General features: G+C 40.9%; 2 protein-coding genes across 10 annotated transcripts; both read left to right on the forward strand.

Annotated features, from left to right (window-relative positions):
• The first annotated feature begins 1,172 nt into the window (after positions 1-1,172).
• Positions 1,173-5,032, forward strand: LOC115769823. 5 transcript variants are annotated; one of them, XM_030714795.1, is made up of 5 exons: positions 1,173-1,796; positions 1,850-2,609; positions 2,677-3,383; positions 3,436-3,728; positions 4,741-5,032. In XM_030714795.1, the coding sequence occupies exons 3-5, from the start codon at positions 3,215-3,217 to the stop codon at positions 5,026-5,028; spliced, it is 750 nt and encodes a 249-aa protein (XP_030570655.1). In that variant the 5' UTR covers positions 1,173-1,796; positions 1,850-2,609; positions 2,677-3,214; the 3' UTR covers positions 5,029-5,032. The 5 variants fall into 5 exon arrangements, with proteins under 5 accessions (XP_030570655.1, XP_030570656.1, XP_030570654.1 ...); XM_030714796.1 differs by having other exon boundaries at positions 2,687-3,383; XM_030714794.1 differs by having other exon boundaries at positions 2,708-3,383.
• Positions 5,033-5,426: 394 nt separating this feature from the next.
• On the forward strand, positions 5,427-18,725 carry LOC115769884 (2-oxoglutarate dehydrogenase, mitochondrial). Of its 5 annotated transcripts, none has more exons than XM_030714890.1 (12): positions 5,427-5,493; positions 9,223-9,340; positions 9,407-9,544; positions 9,938-10,114; positions 10,894-11,023; positions 13,021-13,099; positions 13,173-13,584; positions 13,645-14,513; positions 14,582-15,476; positions 15,537-15,691; positions 16,794-17,090; positions 18,250-18,725. In XM_030714890.1, exons 2-12 carry the CDS (start codon positions 9,245-9,247, stop codon positions 18,347-18,349), a joined length of 3,348 nt encoding a protein of 1,115 aa, XP_030570750.1. In that variant the 5' UTR covers positions 5,427-5,493; positions 9,223-9,244; the 3' UTR covers positions 18,350-18,725. The 5 variants fall into 5 exon arrangements, with proteins under 5 accessions (XP_030570750.1, XP_030570749.1, XP_030570751.1 ...); XM_030714889.1 differs by lacking the exon at positions 5,427-5,493 and adding an exon at positions 7,137-7,216; XM_030714891.1 differs by lacking the exons at positions 5,427-5,493; positions 10,894-11,023 and adding exons at positions 7,137-7,216; positions 11,963-12,065.
• The last annotated feature ends 611 nt before the right edge of the window (positions 18,726-19,336 follow it).

The following is a 19,336-nucleotide window of genomic DNA, read 5'->3' on the forward strand; positions in this document are numbered from 1 at the left end:
CAGAGCGTGATGCGCACTTTTGTTGTTGTTGTTAAGGTGTTTAAAACACAGTTGATTAAATTATTTATTTTAATTATAAGTAAAACGTTTACGTAGTATTAGATCTTCAAGTTAGAATTTAAAGCATAAATAATTGATTGATTAGTTGAGGCTGCTTCGAGATTGCTATCAGAGAGCATGGTTTGTCAATTAAAGCTATCTGTGCACAGATCAATCTCAAGTAGCCCAAAGCAAAGCCTTCATAAGACACAACCAGCCCAGCCCATGCTGGATCCATGGATGATGCTTTGTCTGAACTTTCATTTCAGCCCTTTCTTTTGCATGGCCCTAGCCAAGTCTTCTTATCCTTCAATTTAAATTACCATTGAACAGATTGAACAAATTAAAAAACAAAATTAAAAATATAATATATTATAAAATAATAAATAATATAATAGAAAATCTAGCTGTGTTCGAATCTCCTGTTCCTTTCTCTTTATCTTTTTTCTATGATATATATATATAAAATTCGTATTGATCAGTTCGAAATAAATATCTAAGGAAGTTATAAAAATAAAAAATCGAATTAAAAATCAAACTATATTACTAAAAATCATAATAAAAACTATAATACAATTATATAAATATAAAAGATAAAAGATAGCTACTTTCGAGCTTCCTCTTCTAATACCAATATAATTTTTATTGTAATTTCTTGTGTTTTTAATGCTCTACAGTAAAGTTGCATAAAATCCTTTGCGATTCGTCTGAGTAGCAAGTTATTTAAACAATTGCAAGGGGTGCATTGGTTCGAATCTCTGCCTAGTGTTTGGCTGTAGGCTTTGTCTTGGTTACACATTAATATTTGCCAGCTAGCAACTATATCCAATATTTTAGTATATATTCTAGACTTAAAAAAATAAAAATAATAATCTTTTCTCTGTCGTCTTAACCAAAGGCATATTGGTTAGAGTTTTTTTGCTCCACACAAATAAAAAGTTCATATTTAAAGGCTTTAATGTCATGTTGTGATTAAATTATAGAACTGCACAGTTGGCATCTTTAACATCTTTTCTAAAAGGCTTCACATTTAATATAATTGTTGGTTAAGCTTTTTTCTAGCTGTGCTTTTCATCAAGCAAAGCCTTTTTAATCAAGCAACACTTTCTTGAATAATTATTATAATTTACACCAAGTCTGTTGACAATTTAAGCTTCAAGGGTTATACCGAAATTGAAACGATCCATCCGCATTAATAGTATTATATTCGATTTCGGCAAACACGGGATCACCAAGTTGGCCAAATGCAGCGCATAAAAGCCAAAGCAAGCGCAACATTTCCATAAATTCTCAATTTAAATGCCTGTGCTAAACGACTTGTGTCTGTCCAATTAGAGGCACATCCTGCACACACACAAACACACACAGAGCTACAGGCAACAAGCAGTATGGTGGACACACGTATCAATGCACAAACGGATCACAGATTCGAGGCGTTTGGCTGGCGGCAAGAACAACGCGGCGACTGAGGAGCTGGCGACTGAATGCGCCCAAGCGTTAGACCTTCGTATTTAAATACGATTCTCAGGCGAGTCAGCGAACGGTGGCCAGCTTTTCAGTTCGGCTCGGCAGCAGCAGCAGCAGCAGAAGCAGCAGTAGCAGCAGCTGCCACTTGTCTCACCTGACCACCCACCAAAGTGGCAGCCACGAAGATGAAACAACATTTGTGTGCAAATTGCGTTACAAGAGATGTTCAGCGAGCGAGCGAGAGAGACAGAGATAGAGATAGAGAGAGGGCGGTCGGGCACGTGGGGCAGGTGAGAGAATTTGTTCTAATGATGGACACGCAAGTGACTGTTTGTTGTTCTAGCTGCATGCTGCATGTTGCGCCATGGCCAACAATGTCTGGACGGGCTCCTTGTTCAGTAAATTGCAAACAGAACAGGAGTGGAAAAAGTCGTGGCTGCCAGCAGCAGAGGCTGCAGCAGCAGCAGCAGCAGCAGCAGCTGTCTGTCAATTAGTTGAAGCTGTTTCTGCTGTCGTCGTGTTTCGCTTCCTGTTGCAGCCGCATTGTTGACAATTTTCCAGCGCGTGATCTATGACACCGCGCAAATTTCCTGTGCATTGAACTCTCGTGCGGCAATTACCAATGTGACACGCCCCCATTCAAAATCTAACAGCAGCAGGCACCGTTAACCGCCCCCCATCATCATCATCATCATCATCGGCTTTGGCTATTATAAATTTGCCGCGCTCCGGAGTCTAGGTCAGTGTCTTAGCTGCAATTTGGTTTGTCTTGGCCGCGCTGCATTATGCAATTAAAGGCAATTACGCGGCTGCTGAGGAAGAGTTGCCGTTCTCTGTTCTCTGTTCTCTCAGCGGCCACAATTTCCGCCTAGGATGTGGCCCAAAAGTTTTCCAACCTTTTTAATGAGCCCAATTAGCGAGTGCAGAATACAGCCAGGCCCGACCAGGTTATTGGCCATTGTTCTCGTCTTACAATGAGCAGCAGAAAATATGTCAAACATTTTGATTAGAACATTGAGCTGTGGGCGCAGCTAGAACGAAAGACTTAAGCCACAAACTTGCCCATCGCTTGGCTGCCTTTGATTTATCTGACCCATGTGTGTGTGAGTGTGTGTCTGTCTGTGCTTTATGACTGCCGTATTTGAATATGAATATAATATCTTGATTTAGTTTACTTTAGTTTATATGCTAATTTTATTAGATTTAGGAGCAGCAACCAAACAAATGCGGAAGACCCTCGGCCAATTGTGCAGCAAAATGGAGCAGGGCTGAGACATTGAATTGAAATGAAATGGAATGAAATGAAATGTGATATGTGCAGATATGTGACAATGGAATTGAAACAAGCAACGCCACTGGCACAGTTGAATTGCATTATTAGATGTAAGGACAAGTTTCTGGCTGACTTGGAGGCAATTGCACGCATGGGAAATGTGCAACCAGTTGTTGCTGTTGTTGTTGGTGTTGCTGTTGTTGTTGCCATTGAACCACATACCCATAGAGCTAAAAACTGGAAATTCATATGCGTTTTCACTGCCAACAACAGCCACGAAACGGAGAGCTGGAGAGGAAGGCCAACAGCACCGGCAAAAATCCTGCCATTTGATGGAAAGTGAAATTGCTTTCGTTTTCATTTGAAAACTTTGCCAAACTCCATTCAATTGTCGTTGGCCAATCCGTTCGGTTCGTTGCGAGCGCATCAATCAAAATGAAAATTACACAACTTTTGCATATTTTCTTGTGTGTTATCACATCCATGGAAGCCATGGGCTATGGCACGAAGAAGGCGCGCTGCTTGAATCCGCCGCGCACGGCCAGACGCGTCGAGTCCGTCATCGGGGACTGCCAGGATGAGGTCAAGAACAAGCTGGTCAATGGTAAATGGTCTCGCAGTGTAACAATTCGATATGAACATTCGTCTAACTGCAGAGGCATACCAGATACTCAAGGAGCAGGTGCAGCAGGAGCAGCAGGAGCAGCCCACACTCCATGCCGACGACGGCGTGGAGTTCATTGACTCGCTGCAGTGGCCGCCCGTGCTGCAGCAGGCGAGCCATGAGGCGCCACCCAATGCCAGCCGCTACGAATACATTGTCTACGATGAGCCGGAGCCGCGGCGTCGCATGGCGCGCCTGGTGCGCAGCCTGAAGCGCCTGGATGTGGCTAGCGCGGGCATCTATCACCCGACGCTGGTGCCGCTGGAAGACAAGCGCATTGCGGGCGTAAGTAGCTCCAACCCGACTCCCCAGAACCGCCGCCAAAAGATCTGTCTGCAATTAAGTTCAATGGCAGCCCAGCCCCGGAGAGGTGCAACAAACGCTGCGTCGACTTTGGGCTGTGCCATGCCGCCTGCCATTGATTTGGCGTGTGCAATTAAAAACACGTAAGAATGTTGCAGTCGGGCTTAACCGACTGTGCAATGCTCTGTTAACAGTCGGAAAACTCTTAGATAGAGGCTTGATTAGTGCAATGGGGACTCTAAAACTGTGGGTGGCTTTCAAACTGTACGACTTTATGAAGTTTTGCTCTTTGCAGTATTTAGGAATAAAGGTTTCAATGATAAAGTGACTCTTAGACTGTAAATCCAAAGCAATGGCTTTCAAACGGTGTAACTAGGATATGTGGGAATGGGAGGTTCAAATATTAAAGTGGTTCTAAGACTGTAAACATTGCTTTGCAATGTCATTCAAACTGTTTGACATTGGAATAGTTTGTGGTGACTGTAAAACTGTAGATAAACCGCAGTGGCTTTCAAACTATGTGTAAATTTAAATTTCTGTCAACACGGGTGGGGTTGGGGAGGCTTTGGAAGAAAAACTGACTCTCAAACTGTGACTGGGAAATAGGGAATTCTGCAGCTTATGAGGGCCGCTGCTGGCCAAATCTCCACGTTCAGCTAGATGAACCCCAATATACTAAGCTTCTTATTCTGAACAGAGTATACAAAACACACCGCACCTCCCCTCGCCCAAATCAAAAGTCAGGGCTGCGATTTTTGCTAGACAATTGAAAGAAAAGCGCAGTTGCCGTCGCAGTCGCAGTCACAAGTACAATTTTTTTTTCACACACAACAAGCCAAGTTTTATGACTGAAAAGTGCATTTTATGTTTGCATTTAATACACATTAACTGCTTTTTATGCATCAGCAAATTGAATGCCGCCTACGAATACATTTTTGATTGTTTTTTTTTTCGTTTTTGTTTTTGGTTTTCTATGGCCATTTTCTATTTTCAGTGTCTGCTGCACTGCGTCTATGCGAGGAACAACGCCATTGACAAGAATGGCTGGCCGACACTGGACGGCCTGGTCGGCTTTTATTCGGAGGGTGTTCACGAGCACGGTTTCTTTATGGCCACATTACGTTCGGTTAATCTCTGTCTGCGGGCCATGACCACCAAATACCAAGTAAATCGCCGGCAGCTGCCGCAGAAAGGCGAAAGCTGTGACTTGGCATTTGATGTGTTCGACTGCATATCGGATCAGATAACAGGCTATTGCCTGGATCAATATAGCAAGTATTAGTTGGGGCTATAATAAAAACATCCATACTTATTTTTGCTTTAAGATTTTTATTACTATGTTAACTGTGCTAGCGCCATCTACTGTAGTGTTTTTCAACCAAGTAGTGACTATAAATTTGCCCAAAGATGGCGCCACATTGCTTTGTTTGCATATGTTTGCCTCAGAGCTGTCACCCGATGCAAATTTTAAACAACCATTGTTGTAACTGTAAACCGCATAAATAGTAATTCTGAACTAAACGCTATTATTTAAATGAAATTCAGAGTGTGTGTGTATACATTTAAAGCGTTTGTTTAGCAGTAAAACTTAGACAAAGTGCGCCAACTATTCAAAGCATGTACAGTGTGGCCGTTTTTCTAGTATTAAATCGATAAATTTGCATGCGGTATAATTCATATAAACTGCTTACGGTCACTTTGGGCCGCGAGTTGGAACGCGAGTTTGGAGTTGGAGCGCACGAAAAAAGTAATAATTTTATTTATGAACAAAGTGTAAATAACTAGTGATATATACAATACAATACATTAGCATAGTTGTATTACTGTTACATATATCAGGTGCCTTAAGTACATTTTCAATTATGATTCAAATATGGCCATCTTCCAATTGAGGTCAAATTCGTGGAATAACTGTAAAACTACAACTACTTTAAAAGTTATTTGCTGTAAACGCGTTAACCCAGTGAAAACGAAAGAAAAACACGCAATTTCAAGTGCAATGTTGCAGCTTAAATAACAATTTTCCTTGGCCCTCAATTTGATGGCTTATATAATGCAAGTGGGCGTCTGCTTAATGCGCCTGCGCTTGCCTGAAATCTAGAAAAGTGAAATTTCTCAATTCATTAAAGTTGCGTCGTCTGCGGCTGCCGGCCACACTACGTCACATGCTTTAGTAAATGTGAATATTGCAATGATGACGCAATTCTGCGTTTTGCCCAGTGCCGCGTGTGCTTTTTGTGCCCGTGAATCATACAACATCAGCGCTTGCGTTCGTTGTTGTTGTTGTTGTTGCTTCGTTTCTGCGTAAAGAGCGGCCGCATTGCCAGCATTTTTGTATTCCGAAAGTTCCCCTAAGTCCGAGATGCGCAACAATGCTGTGATATTCTCTAGCTGTCACTGTTTATTGAGCAACAGGTATCGCTCCCAATAAAGTGACTAGTCACAGCCAAGTCACAGACTCAACTCTAGTTGTTGCTACTCAATGAACGCACGCGGTCTTCCAAACTACAAATGCTTGTTTGCATGTGTGTGTGTGTGTGTGAATGTGTGTCGTCCACTTCAACTGAAGTTGTTTTTGCATTTTCGATTTCTTCTTTTGTAGTCTCCACAGCACAGTTTTTCTGCGGCATTTGGGGGCTCGTCTAGTCTCCACATGCGGCTGCAGCTGCAGTTGGCCTACCCAACTGGTTCGTGTCTTGGCTAATTGGAATTTTTGCCCATTTCCAATAGAGCAGCTGATAAATTGCGCGTGTTTGAACTTGAAATTGATATTGATTAGCAAGTCCCGCAATATATGCTTGAGTATGAATGTGTGTATAACCTGTACTGAGTCATATGCCTGCATAATTGAAAGCTCTCCTGTCTCTTTCACACTCACTGTGTGGGCGGCAAATTTAAAAAGCAATGACGAACACTGCCAAATTTTATTTGATCATAGAACGGACTTTGAAATAGCTGTAAATGAAATTTCCAGCCAAAAATGTAGCCTAAATACACACAGACATACACAAGCAGGCACGTCTGTAAAATAAGTGATAAGCGCATAACGTACGATAAGTGATTGTTATCAGTATGCGCTTGGCCCCTTTTGCTCAGCTCGCACACACACACACACACACGCATGTACGTACGTGTTTTTTATCTAGCCAAGTGTCTCAGCACAATGTATATTGTGCGTTGTCATGTGCCTTTTTATCACACATTTTGTTTTTCAACGTTTCGTTAAACGTAAACGAAACAAAAACAACAACAAAACCAATTCGATTTCTAAAAAAAAAAAAAGAATGAAAAGATGTGTGTATTGTTTTGTGTATTTTTTATATTTTCTACTCTGAACGTACGACCGTTTGGGGTCGGGTAATCTTTCGGGTGCTCTGCGCCGCAACGTTCAGTCGACGCGTAGCACTCAACACGAACAAACCGTTTGGCAGCGTATCTGTAAGATACGACGTGACGAGCACATATATTCGGTTCGTTTTTCCAAAGGCAACTTATTTAAGTTATGCACAGTTTATGGGAAAAGTGCAGAAAAGTGCAGTAATACGAAAATATTTGTAAAATTCCAAGCAAACACATTGAAAGCCCTCGTGCGGCAATTGCCAATCGGAAATGTGGCATTAAATTGTCATTAAAAACAGAAAAAATAATCTTAATGGGCAAAAATGTATATTGTTACGCTATCATTAAAAAAATGATGACAGAATTCTATAATGCTGGCCCAACTCTCACGCGAGTTTTTATGTGTTTTTTCTTTTCTTTATTTTATTTTTTGCACTTATGTAATCTGTTTTCGTAACCAAAGCGCCGACGTCGACGTTGTTTGCGGGGCAGAAAAATAATTGCAAAGAGAGAAAAAAAAAAAGAAAAACAGTTTGTGAGAAAAATAAGGCAAAAGAAGCAAACAGATAAATAACGGCACAAACACAAACGCAAACGCAGACAGCCAAATGCTAGAAAGAGACGCAGCTATGCTGCCGACGGCCAACTAATTAAATTGAATTGTTCAATTTGTTGCTGTTGTAATCGCTGCACTTTCAAATACACCCCCCCCCCCCCCCCCCCCCCCCCCTACTTCACCCTTCACATGTATGACAAGCGTTTAGTGACCGTTGCTCCAAACCGGTTTCCATACATGTGTGTGTGAGTATGTGTGTACTTCTCTTTAACCCACATATTATACATATGCTTGTACGTATGTGTGCGTGTGTAGAATTAGCTGAAAAATTCGAGTGGCTGATCAGTGATTAAATTCGTGGCGTTCGCCCAGGCACAGGCACAGACACAGATCCCGAGTCGGCAGTCAGCATACCACGCGTCGCTGATAAGCGCATGTGACCTGTTCTTTCGTGCCTTGCCACGCCTTTTGCGTAGGGCGTGCCATTTGATAACATTGGCAGACGCACGCGCTGGCTGGCTGGCTTATCAAGACTACAAAATTTCATGAATTAATTAAACTGTGTGCAATGCACCTTCAAGAAATTTTAACAATATTTTATGACTTGAGTTTAGATTGTGTCTGGGCTGATATTTCAGTTTATCAGATTTGCTCAGCTTTAATCAACTCCAGACAAATAAAGCAACGAGCTCTGATTATTGTGTGCGAGCAAATACAGGTATACGAAATCATAAAAGTCAAGCTGACAATTGCGCAGCACACACAAAAAAAAAAAAATAAAAACAAAATAAAAAACAAGCAAAAATAAGCCATAATCTACAGCAGCATATACAATACATGCATATATATATGTATGTATGTATATGTATATGTATGCATATAAGTTGGTATATGTATGCATATATAGATATACACACATTTCACCACTGTGCAAATGAGTTTTTGGCAACCTATCAAAAAGGCGAAGGCGAAACGTCGAGCGGCAACCGACGTCATCAACGATCAGTCCGTGGGTCACGTGCCTGCGCCGGAGGGAAGGAAGCTGCCTCCATTGTTGCCCCCGTCTGGGCTAGACTTAAAGATAACACACACACACACACACACACACACAGAGTTGCATGCACACATATGTATGCATGTATATTTATGCTAATCGTTGGCCCGCTAACTTGTTTATTTCATAATCATCGTTAGTTGGCAACAAGTTGCAATCAATTTTGAGACTTTCTGGCCATGACGTAAAAGCAAACAAAATATGCTTTAGCGTATGTGTGTGTGTGTGTGTGTGTATGTGTCACTTGTATAACGCGACTGCATTATCTTATCAGGCAATTACAAAAGCGAAGGCGTTGCTGCTCGTCTTCCGCCTTGACTGCGTGCCACTTGTCCAAACACAACAACAACAACGACAACAACTATTTACACTAGGCTACATATTTGTCAACAATCAACGTCTCAGTCTGTAATTGGCTTATCGATACACAGAGGGAGAGAGAGAGAGCGGGGCATACTTTCAGACTGCCTGCCTTTTAATTGTCTATATGTATTTAACTTAATATTCTGTTTATTTCGCTTTTGCAGTTATATTTTGTAAAGCTACAAAATGCATAGAGCACACACGGCCTTCAGTCTGGCGTTATCGCCCATGGCGCACAAAAACTTTGCCACATGGCTGCTCAGCAGCAACAGCAGTCAAAAGGTAAGCGAATATATATATATAGTTTTTATATAACAAACTAATCGCATGCATTCATTATTCAAACAGCTGATCAAGGCCACCGCCGCTGCCGCCGTGCGCACCTACAATTCGGCGGCCGCCGAGCCTTTCGCCAATGGCAGCACCGCATCCTACGTGGAGGAGATGTACAATGCCTGGCTGCGTGACCCCAGCTCTGTGCATACCGTAAGTGCGCAGCTAATTAAAAAACAAAAACGGGGCAGTTCAATTGCCTTGCAGTGTTAATTTAACGTGCTTGTTGGCCTTAAAAACAGGTTTAAATGCCTTTTGCTTAAATTGAAAGTAACATTTGTTACTTTGCCAGGCCAAATCATTTATGGTCCAGTTTAAAGGGCCTTTCGAAACTTTTGAAAAAAAAAAAACTAGCTGATAAAGTTTTTAGTCGTTTTTGGTACATGTAGGTCAGAAAACTAATTGAAGTCAAATAATTCTTAGAAACTCTTTGCCAAAACAAGTTTAACTCTTTATACGGCCAGGTTGTTGAACTGCCTAATGCATGCATATCTATATATATTAATATTTGATTCTGATTGAATTGATATATGTGTTGTTTTGCAGTCCTGGGATGCATACTTTCGCAGCAACTCGTACGTGAGCCCGCCCAATTTGGCGCCCGTGCAGGCGAACACGCTGCCGCTGTCGGCTTTCAATTTGGGCGGCGCTGTCAGCGCTGCGCCCGACTCCAAGACCATTGATGATCATCTGGCCGTGCAGGCCATCATCCGAAGCTATCAGGTATGCTTTTGCTGGGTCCATAGCGCTTCCTCGCTTCCCCGCCCGCCCCAATTAGAGTTGAACAGTTGAGATTGCAGCCGCAAAGCGTACTATCTGTTGGCGCTTTTCGTTCGTTTCGTTCGTACATTATGTTGTTATATATTTATTTTTTTGTTGTTTCATTTAGGTTTCTATTTAATGCTTATGTTTATGGTTTCATTAGAGCTGCCCCCCTTTTTTGTGTTTTCCATAAAAGCAAAAGTTCAGATCATACACGAGTAGCTTAGAAATCTTTTTATGTTTTTATATGTTTAGTGTACCAATCCAACGCCCCATGCCCCACGCCCCACGCCTTTCCGCCATGCGTTTATTGTTTACATTGTAGTTTTTCTTTCTTGTATGTGTACAATTAGTTTGTTTGGAAGGTTAAGTACTCGGGCATTCATGAGTAGCTTCATCTTTTTCAAAAGTAGCTGATCTCAGGACATTAATCTCTTACGTTTTGTCATTAATTTAGCACAGTTTCTACAGTTGTTTATCATATGATGATCTATCTGGTTTATGTAGCCGCAAACTGTCTCACTTTGCTTTATTTCCTTGCACCGCATTAATTTCTTTCAATATCTTTTGATTCTCAATGGGTAGCTAGCTAAATCTTAATCTGAAACATGAACAACATAATAACCATGTTAATATTCAAAAATATATACTCTACATGTGTGTATAATCAAAACTATTTATATATATATATATATAATTATAAATATATATATATATGAATATATATGTACTATATATAGTCACGTGGTCATTTGGCATCTGATCTGGATCCGCTTGGAATTTTAACACGCGAAAAAACCGTTTGCAAGGATGGTCTTGCACGTCGCGCTAATGAGGATGTGCTCAGGCAGCATTCTGGGTTTTTGTTTGGTAAATTCCTTTTTTGCAAAACTCTTTAAAAACAAAAAAAAAACACCTGTTCACATTTAACATAGACACCCCCGCCCTTCAGTTGCACCCATCCAATACCATTTACACACAACACGCATACGCCAAAAAAAAAAAACAAAATACAATTATTGTAATCGTTTTAGCGCTTTGAAGCCTTTTTAACCCACCCATTTGATAATATACTTATATATTACATGAAATTCGGAGTTGATGAGAGGCACAGGCAGGCAATAATAGTTATTGACTTACATTTACCTTTTCTAGACCTTAAGTTAGCGAGTTTTCTTTAGTTGAAATACGTTCTCATAAGTGTAAGTAACTCTCGGTGTTTGGCTTTTACGAATTCTTATATCTATATATCTATATCTATAACTGTTCTCCTAGTGCACCATAGCGTTTTGTTCCACTTGCTTTCAACGTTCTATTTAATCAGTCTGTAAACCCGGCCATAACTAAGAACAAGCTCATCTCAATTATACAATTATTTGTCGCTCTAATGCTGCTTTCTTTGTGCTTTTTTGTTATTTGTTTTTTATACAATTTAATTAATTTCGTTTATGCTATAAAACTTATTAATTTTTCTTCTTTTTTTTTTTCATTTATTTTTATATTTAAATGCTTCCTAACCCGTCCCCAAAAAAATATATATATACATATATCTAAAAAAAAAAAAAAAAAAAAAAAAAAAAAAAAAAAAAACTGCAATCAAAACGCAATTCGTCAATTCATATAAACAACGTTTAAAATTCAAATCCAAATTCTCTCTCTCTTGTATTATGTGTGTATTGTGCAAATTAAACAACGACAACAACAACAACGACAAAAATATACATAAACAAAACATTGTTAATATGTAATACTTTGTAACCACAACACACAATCTACACCAACCACACACAATACTGACACACACGTTAGATTCGAGGACATAATATTGCTCACCTCGACCCACTCGAAATTAATACACCAGATTTGCCTGGCAACACCTCGACGAAATCCATTTACGCTAATTTCAGTTTTGGTAAGTAAGCTTAGAGGCTGCAGTTGTTAATAAACAAACAAACAAACAAAAAAGTGGGTGTGGCGCATGCCGTATACGCCCCCTGCCCACCCGCCCACCAACACATGCCACAACAGAACAAATCATTGTCCTTTGGTTTCTTAACTTGTGTTTTGTTCCGTTTTTTTCGTACTATATATATATATGTATATAAAACCCGCCAATACTACTTTGTTTTGTACTAGTAACCCCCATTTTGTACCTTTCATGCACACAATCAAACAAAAAACCCAATTTGAATGTTAAAAAAAAAACCCCCCTCCGATATACAGAACCAAGTAAATATCCATTAATTATAATTATATATATACACTGAAGAGTACAGTCTTGTATAATTTATCAAACATTGTTGTTATTTTTTTTCCTATTGTCATGCAAAACTATTGTTTTCAGTTTTTATTTTCTTTTTCCATCTTGAGTTTCCGATTAGATTGCATGTCGTCAATTGCTATTTGCATAGTAAACAAGAGAAAACACAAACAATTTGCTATTTGTTGTAAGAAAAAAATTATAATTTACACATGACATTAAAAATGTCGTTGACAGAAAGATAATAAAAGTGAAATAATCGAAGCAAATGTTGATTAACTATTCAACAGGCAAAATGTATTGCATGCCTTGGTGTTATTCAGATACATATATATGTGTGTGTGTGTATAAAATTCCCCTCAGAACAAAGAACAAGAAGAGAACTATGTAAATTTATATATATATATATACTATATGCGAGACAGATCAGCACGCATCTGTACTCATATTTATATAGTGCACAATTTACAGACCACAATCATTACACTCCGAATTTCAAATCGCTTACAAAAACTAATCAGCATCATTTCACGAAAACCACATACCAAGCACAAATACTAATAGTTTCCTTTACAACAAAACCACACACCCAAACCCGAAATAACAGGCGAGCAGGACATGGAGCGTCAGTTCAAGTTGCCCAGCACCACATTCATTGGAGGCGATGAGGCTTCTTTGCCCCTCAAGTAAGTCAACCTAAGTCAAATTATCCAGCTCTTGCAACTAGTTATTAACTTTTCCATCCCAACTCTCTTTTAGGGAAATTCTGAACCGTCTGGAGAATGTTTATTGCAATAAAATTGGTGTGGAGTTCATGTTTATCAACTCCTTGGAGCAGTGCAACTGGATTCGCAAGCGTTTCGAGACGCCGGGCGTGCTCAACTTTACGCCAGAGGAGAAGCGCCTGATTCTGGCACGTTTGACACGTGCCACAGGCTTTGAGGCCTTCTTGGCCAAGAAATACTCATCGGAGAAGCGTTTCGGTTTGGAGGGTTGTGAAATTATGATTCCGGCCTTGAAGGAAATCATTGATGTGTCCACCGAGCTGGGCGTGGAGTCTGTCATCATGGGCATGCCACATCGTGGACGCCTCAACACGCTGGCCAATGTCTGCCGCAAGCCATTGAATCAAATCTTTACCCAATTTGCTGGCTTGGAGGCCGCTGACGATGTGAGTTCTTAATACCCACCAAAATTTAGCGGTAAACTTCAAGTCTTCTTTTTGTTTTAGGGCTCCGGTGATGTCAAGTACCATCTGGGCACATATATTGAACGCTTGAATCGCGTGACTAACAAGAATATTCGTCTGGCCGTTGTGGCCAATCCCTCTCACTTGGAGGCCGTGGATCCTGTCGTCCAGGGCAAGACACGCGCCGAACAATTCTATCGCGGCGATCAGGAGGGCAAGAAGGTTATGTCCATACTTATTCATGGAGATGCCGCCTTCTGCGGCCAGGGTGTTGTCTATGAGACGATGCACTTGTCTGATCTGCCCGACTACACGACTCACGGCACCATCCATGTGGTGGCCAACAATCAAATTGGCTTCACCACGGATCCACGTTTCTCGCGCTCCTCGCCCTACTGCACGGACGTGGCGCGTGTCGTCAATGCGCCCATCTTCCACGTCAATGCTGACGATCCGGAGGCCGTGATGCATGTGTGCAAGGTGGCCGCCGAGTGGCGTGCCACCTTCCACAAGGATTGTGTCATTGATTTGGTTGGCTATCGTCGCAACGGACACAACGAGATCGACGAGCCGATGTTCACGCAACCGCTTATGTACCAGAAGATTCGCAAGCACAAGAACTGCTTGGATTTGTATGCTGATAAACTGATTGCCGAAGGCACCGTCACCGGCGAGGAGGTCAAATCTGTGGCCGCCAAGTACGAGAATATTTGCGAGGAGGCGTTTGCGTTGGCCAAGACCGAGACGCACGTCAAGTACAAGGATTGGTTGGACTCGCCCTGGTCTGGCTTCTTTGAAGGCAAGGATCCACTGAAGGTCGCGCCCACTGGTGTCAAGGAGGAGACTCTGATTCACATTGGCAACCGTTTCTCTTCGCCACCACCAAATGCCGCTGAATTCGTTATTCACAAGTGAGTAGCCAACCGTGGCAGCAGCTAACTTGACCCAACTAATCCACAAACTATTCTCTTTCGCGCAGGGGTCTCATGCGCGTTTTGGCCGCTCGCAAGGCCATGGTTGATGAGAAGGTCGCCGATTGGGCTTTGGGCGAGGCCATGGCCTTTGGCTCCCTGCTGAAGGAGGGCATCCATGTGCGCCTCTCTGGCCAGGATGTTGAGCGTGGCACTTTCTCGCATCGTCATCATGTGCTGCACCATCAGCTGGTGGACAAGGCCACCTACAATTCGCTGCAACACATGTATCCGGATCAGGCACCCTACTCCGTCTCGAACAGCTCGCTGTCCGAGTACGCTGTGCTGGGCTTCGAGCATGGCTACTCAATGACCAATCCCAATGCTTTGGTCTTGTGGGAGGCGCAATTCGGTGACTTCAGCAACACGGCGCAGGCCATTATCGATCAGTTCATCTCCAGCGGTCAATCGAAATGGGTGCGTCAATCTGGTCTGGTCATGCTGTTGCCCCATGGCATGGAGGGCATGGGCCCGGAGCATTCGTCGTGTCGCCTCGAGCGTTTCCTGCAGATGAGCTCCGATGATCCCGACTACTTCCCACCCGAGTCGGATGAGTTTGCGATCAGACAGCTGCACGACATCAACTGGATTGTGGCCAACTGCACAACGCCTGCGAACTACTATCACATTTTGCGTCGCCAAATCGCCTTGCCCTTCCGCAAGCCATTGATTCTGTGCACGCCCAAGTCGCTGCTACGTCACCCGGAGGCCAAGAGCCCCTTCAGCGAGATGAGCGAGGGCAGCGAGTTTCTGCGCATCATACCCGACCGCGGACCAGCTGCTGACAATGCCAGCAATGTGAAGAAGGTTGTCTTCTGCACGGGTCGCGTTTACTACGATCTGACCAAGGCACGTACCGAGAAGCAGCTGGAGAAGGAGATCGCCATTGTGCGCGTGGAACAGGTGCGTCTCTCATTAAGTTCTTTATCACTTTGCATCTAAATGCATTTTAAACATTTGCAGGTGTCGCCGTTCCCCTTCGATCTGGTCAAGGAGCAGGCAAATCTGTACAAGAACGCCGAGCTTGTCTGGGCACAGGAGGAGCACAAGAACCAGGGCTGCTGGACCTATGTGCAGCCGCGTTTCCTTACCGCTCTCAACCACAGCCGTGATATCAGGTGCGTGCTGACCATTAAGTGTCTATCGAAGCAATACCAAGAGAAACACAGAAATCCGCCCCATGCCACAACAAGTCGCAATCTCTTTACTCTCTTTCTCTCTCTGTTTATATTTTCTCTCTCTGGATTTGTTAGCTGCTCTCTGCAGTTTTTTCTTTTTCGTTGGTTTTCTGTGATTTAAGTTTATTTATATTAATTCAACTGCACTTAATGCACCCTAATCTTTATTAGTCACTCTTCTAAGTTTCTCAATGTGCATTCTGGCACTTCGTTTTTTTTTTTTTTGGTACACTTTGTATTTGATTTGGTTCTCTCTCTCTCTCTACTGAGTTTCCAGTTTTTGCCTTAATATCACATTTGTTTTTTAATATTTAACTCACTCTCATCGCACTCAGCACCTGTCATCGCTTTAGCTAATCTTTTTTCCAGCTTTTACTAATTTTATTTTAAAAACCTTAGCCTGCCCAGAGTCTTTCTACTTGCGATCGTTCTCTCTCTCTCTCTCTCTCTCTCTGTCTGTCGCTCGCTCGCTATTTCTCCGGGAAAAGCCTTAGTCTTAGATCTCTTTTTCAAAACATGCCACATACACAACACACACTCACACACAGCTCGGCAATTGACGCATGTTTGAGTCCCGCAGACATTTTCATAAACTTATCCAAAATTGTTGCATTACAAAAGTGTTCCGCAAGCGAACTAGTTCATCTGCGCGAATTGGCTTCATGTGAACCGACCAGACAACGCACACACACAAACACACTCACACACAGATACACACTCGCACACATCGTATCACATGTTATAATTTGCATGGCTTTTTAATGATCTTTGATTTTTGATTTATCTCGAACGATTATCGTTTAGTTTTGTTAATTTGTTACTTAACTAATGATGTTGTTGAATATCAAGAATGTTTTGTTCCTTGAATTATCCTTATCCTATCCGTTTGTTTAAGTACCAATTGGCAAAGCAATTCAAATACGTAATATCCAATTTAAAAAAAAAAAAAAAACCAAGCAAAATCAAACCAAAAACTTGTCCTCTCTCTTTCTCTCTCTCTCTCTCTCTCTTCTCTCTCTCTGTGTATGTGTTATTGTTACAGCCAAAGCGATGAACAATCCACCTTCTCCAATACAACTACTACTACTACCACTGATAATACTAATCATGAATCCGATACCGACTCCGATTCTAACTCCGACAAAAAATCGAAACCGTGGCTAAGTCGCATGTTCGCCAGCGATAAAGGTGATACTGTTGCAACGGCGACAAGCGCCACGGGCGAGTTCAATGCCGCCAAGCATTTCGATTTAAAGAACGTACGTCACGATTTCAATAGGCCCGCGGGCGATGCGGCCGCGCCGGGCGTGCGCAAGACAAAAACCGGACGTAAAATTAGGTGAGAGGGCAGCAATCAAAGATATCTCGTAATACTACCTGCATACTCGATCTGCGCGTCAATTGAACTACCCACCTAACTACCTAACTATAACTATCTAAATCTAAATCTAAAACTATCTACGATCTAACTAAATCCGCAACCAACTATCTATCTCTCTCTCTCTCTATCTATCTATCTATCTGTATCTGAAGCCTAAATTCGAACAGCTCCCAATTAATCTTGTTCATTTCAATGTTTGCTCCGTCTCTGCCCCTCCAATTTTTGGGAGACTGCATTTTATTTTTAAACACATTACCAATTTGCGTTTCTTGTTTGTTTCTGTTGTTCTCATTCAAGCGCAATTTGGCATGTCTGTTGATTTGTATGGGTTCCACACATCGAATTCATACGCTATACGACTCCGATACTTTGTCATAAGCCAAAACTAACCCAATCTTTCTCTCTCTCTATAAATACCTCCTACTATCTAACTTTCTAATCTTATTGCAACTATTTTTGTTCGAATTCATTTTAATTTCTGTTCGTCGCACGCGCATTTTTTGTATGTTTTTACTTATTTTTTTTTTACTGATATTACGAACCCAACCAAGTACGTATACCTTACTGATCCAAGAACGTTACGTTTTGTATGTTTGTTCAATGTTTGTCTTTTAACCAAAACAAACAAACATACACCACCGAATACATATACACTACAAAATACAATCTTTGAGAACCCAATAGACAGACCGTATTTCATCCCAGCTGCTTACATTAAGATCCCTATGGAAAGGAAACTCCTTGTAGACCAAACAGGTTTTATTTGAATATTCATGAATTACGCCAACATGCATTATATTTTTTATTAAGGTTTGGGTTTTGGTGTCCTGTTCACATCTTCTGTGCTTGTGTTATCCTTGGGGGTTATCCTAGTTCTGGCCCAGGTTATCGAAGTACGCTGCATTATACTTGTTTACGCATCATTTCTAATACTGGCTAAAACTCATTTCATGGCACATGCCTGACTAACTGAACTATCAGCTAAATATATTATATTAAGTGCATGTTGTCTAATCAAATCAAATAGTCAAATATGTTATGTGTATTCACTTTTGATTGTGCTCAAATGGCCAAATAATATTGATTAATATATTGCTGCAATCCTGACTATCCGCAGCTATACTGGACGCGCTTGTGGCGCCTCCACGGCCACCGGATCCAAGGCCCAGCACATTCGGGAGCTGAACGCGTTGCTCAACGATGCGATTTCGACTTAAGGCGCCAACTGGGAGATCTGGCTAGATGATGATTATGAAGAAACAGAAGAGCAAGAAGCAGATGCAGTTGAAATGAATATTAATTATGATTATATATATTTTGTAATAGAAACGTATGCAGACTCTTTGATACGATTTTTTCTGACGAAATTGTTAAGTGCATTGTGTGAAAGTAATGAAATTTTAAATATTAGTTTAGTGAAATTGATGAAAATGATGAGCAAAATCCAACAAGAACACGAAATGTTTAGTGTTTAGCGTAAAAACAAATCCAAACAAACAAAAAAACAAAAACAACAACTTAAATCCAATCACAACAAATCTTTAAAGTAAAGAATTCAAATTCTAGTAGATAAAATACAAATACAAATACACACAACACACACACACTCGCAAACATATATATATAGAAAAGCAAAAACATTTTCAAAATGAATGTAATTTTATTTTACTTTTATGCTTAATATTTATTTTATTGTATTATATATTAATTAACCATCTCAACAACTTATGAATTGCAAGTCCTTGTTGCAAAACGCAAAAGAAAGAAATCATTAAGTGTTTTTGTTTGCCTTTGTTTGAATAAAAGTATATATATAAACATATATATATATATACATATAATATATGCGCCGACATATACAAGAATTAGTTGACTAATCAAAGGGGCGGAACAACAATATTTATCAGGGATGTTGCGACTATTTTGCATCGTTTATATTATAAAGTGTATCAACAAATGTAATGGGAATGCTTTAAGTATTTGTACTGTCACAATTTTTGAATGTACTTAGAATTAAACGATATATACGATATGCGATACAGATATATACATATATTTTTTGTTGGATTACCTTTTTACATTAAACCAAAAAAAAAACAAATGAAAAGAATCCCGTGCACGATTTGCAGCACTTGTGCTATTATTTATAATGTCTATCAAATGTTATAGTAGCCATATAACATAATGCACCCTTTTCTCGCACC

This window comes from Drosophila novamexicana, unplaced genomic scaffold (genome assembly GCF_003285875.2).
Source record: "Drosophila novamexicana strain 15010-1031.04,08,12 unplaced genomic scaffold, DnovRS2.1 tig00004554-arrow-pilon, whole genome shotgun sequence".
NCBI classification, from domain to species: domain Eukaryota; kingdom Metazoa; phylum Arthropoda; class Insecta; order Diptera; family Drosophilidae; genus Drosophila; species Drosophila novamexicana.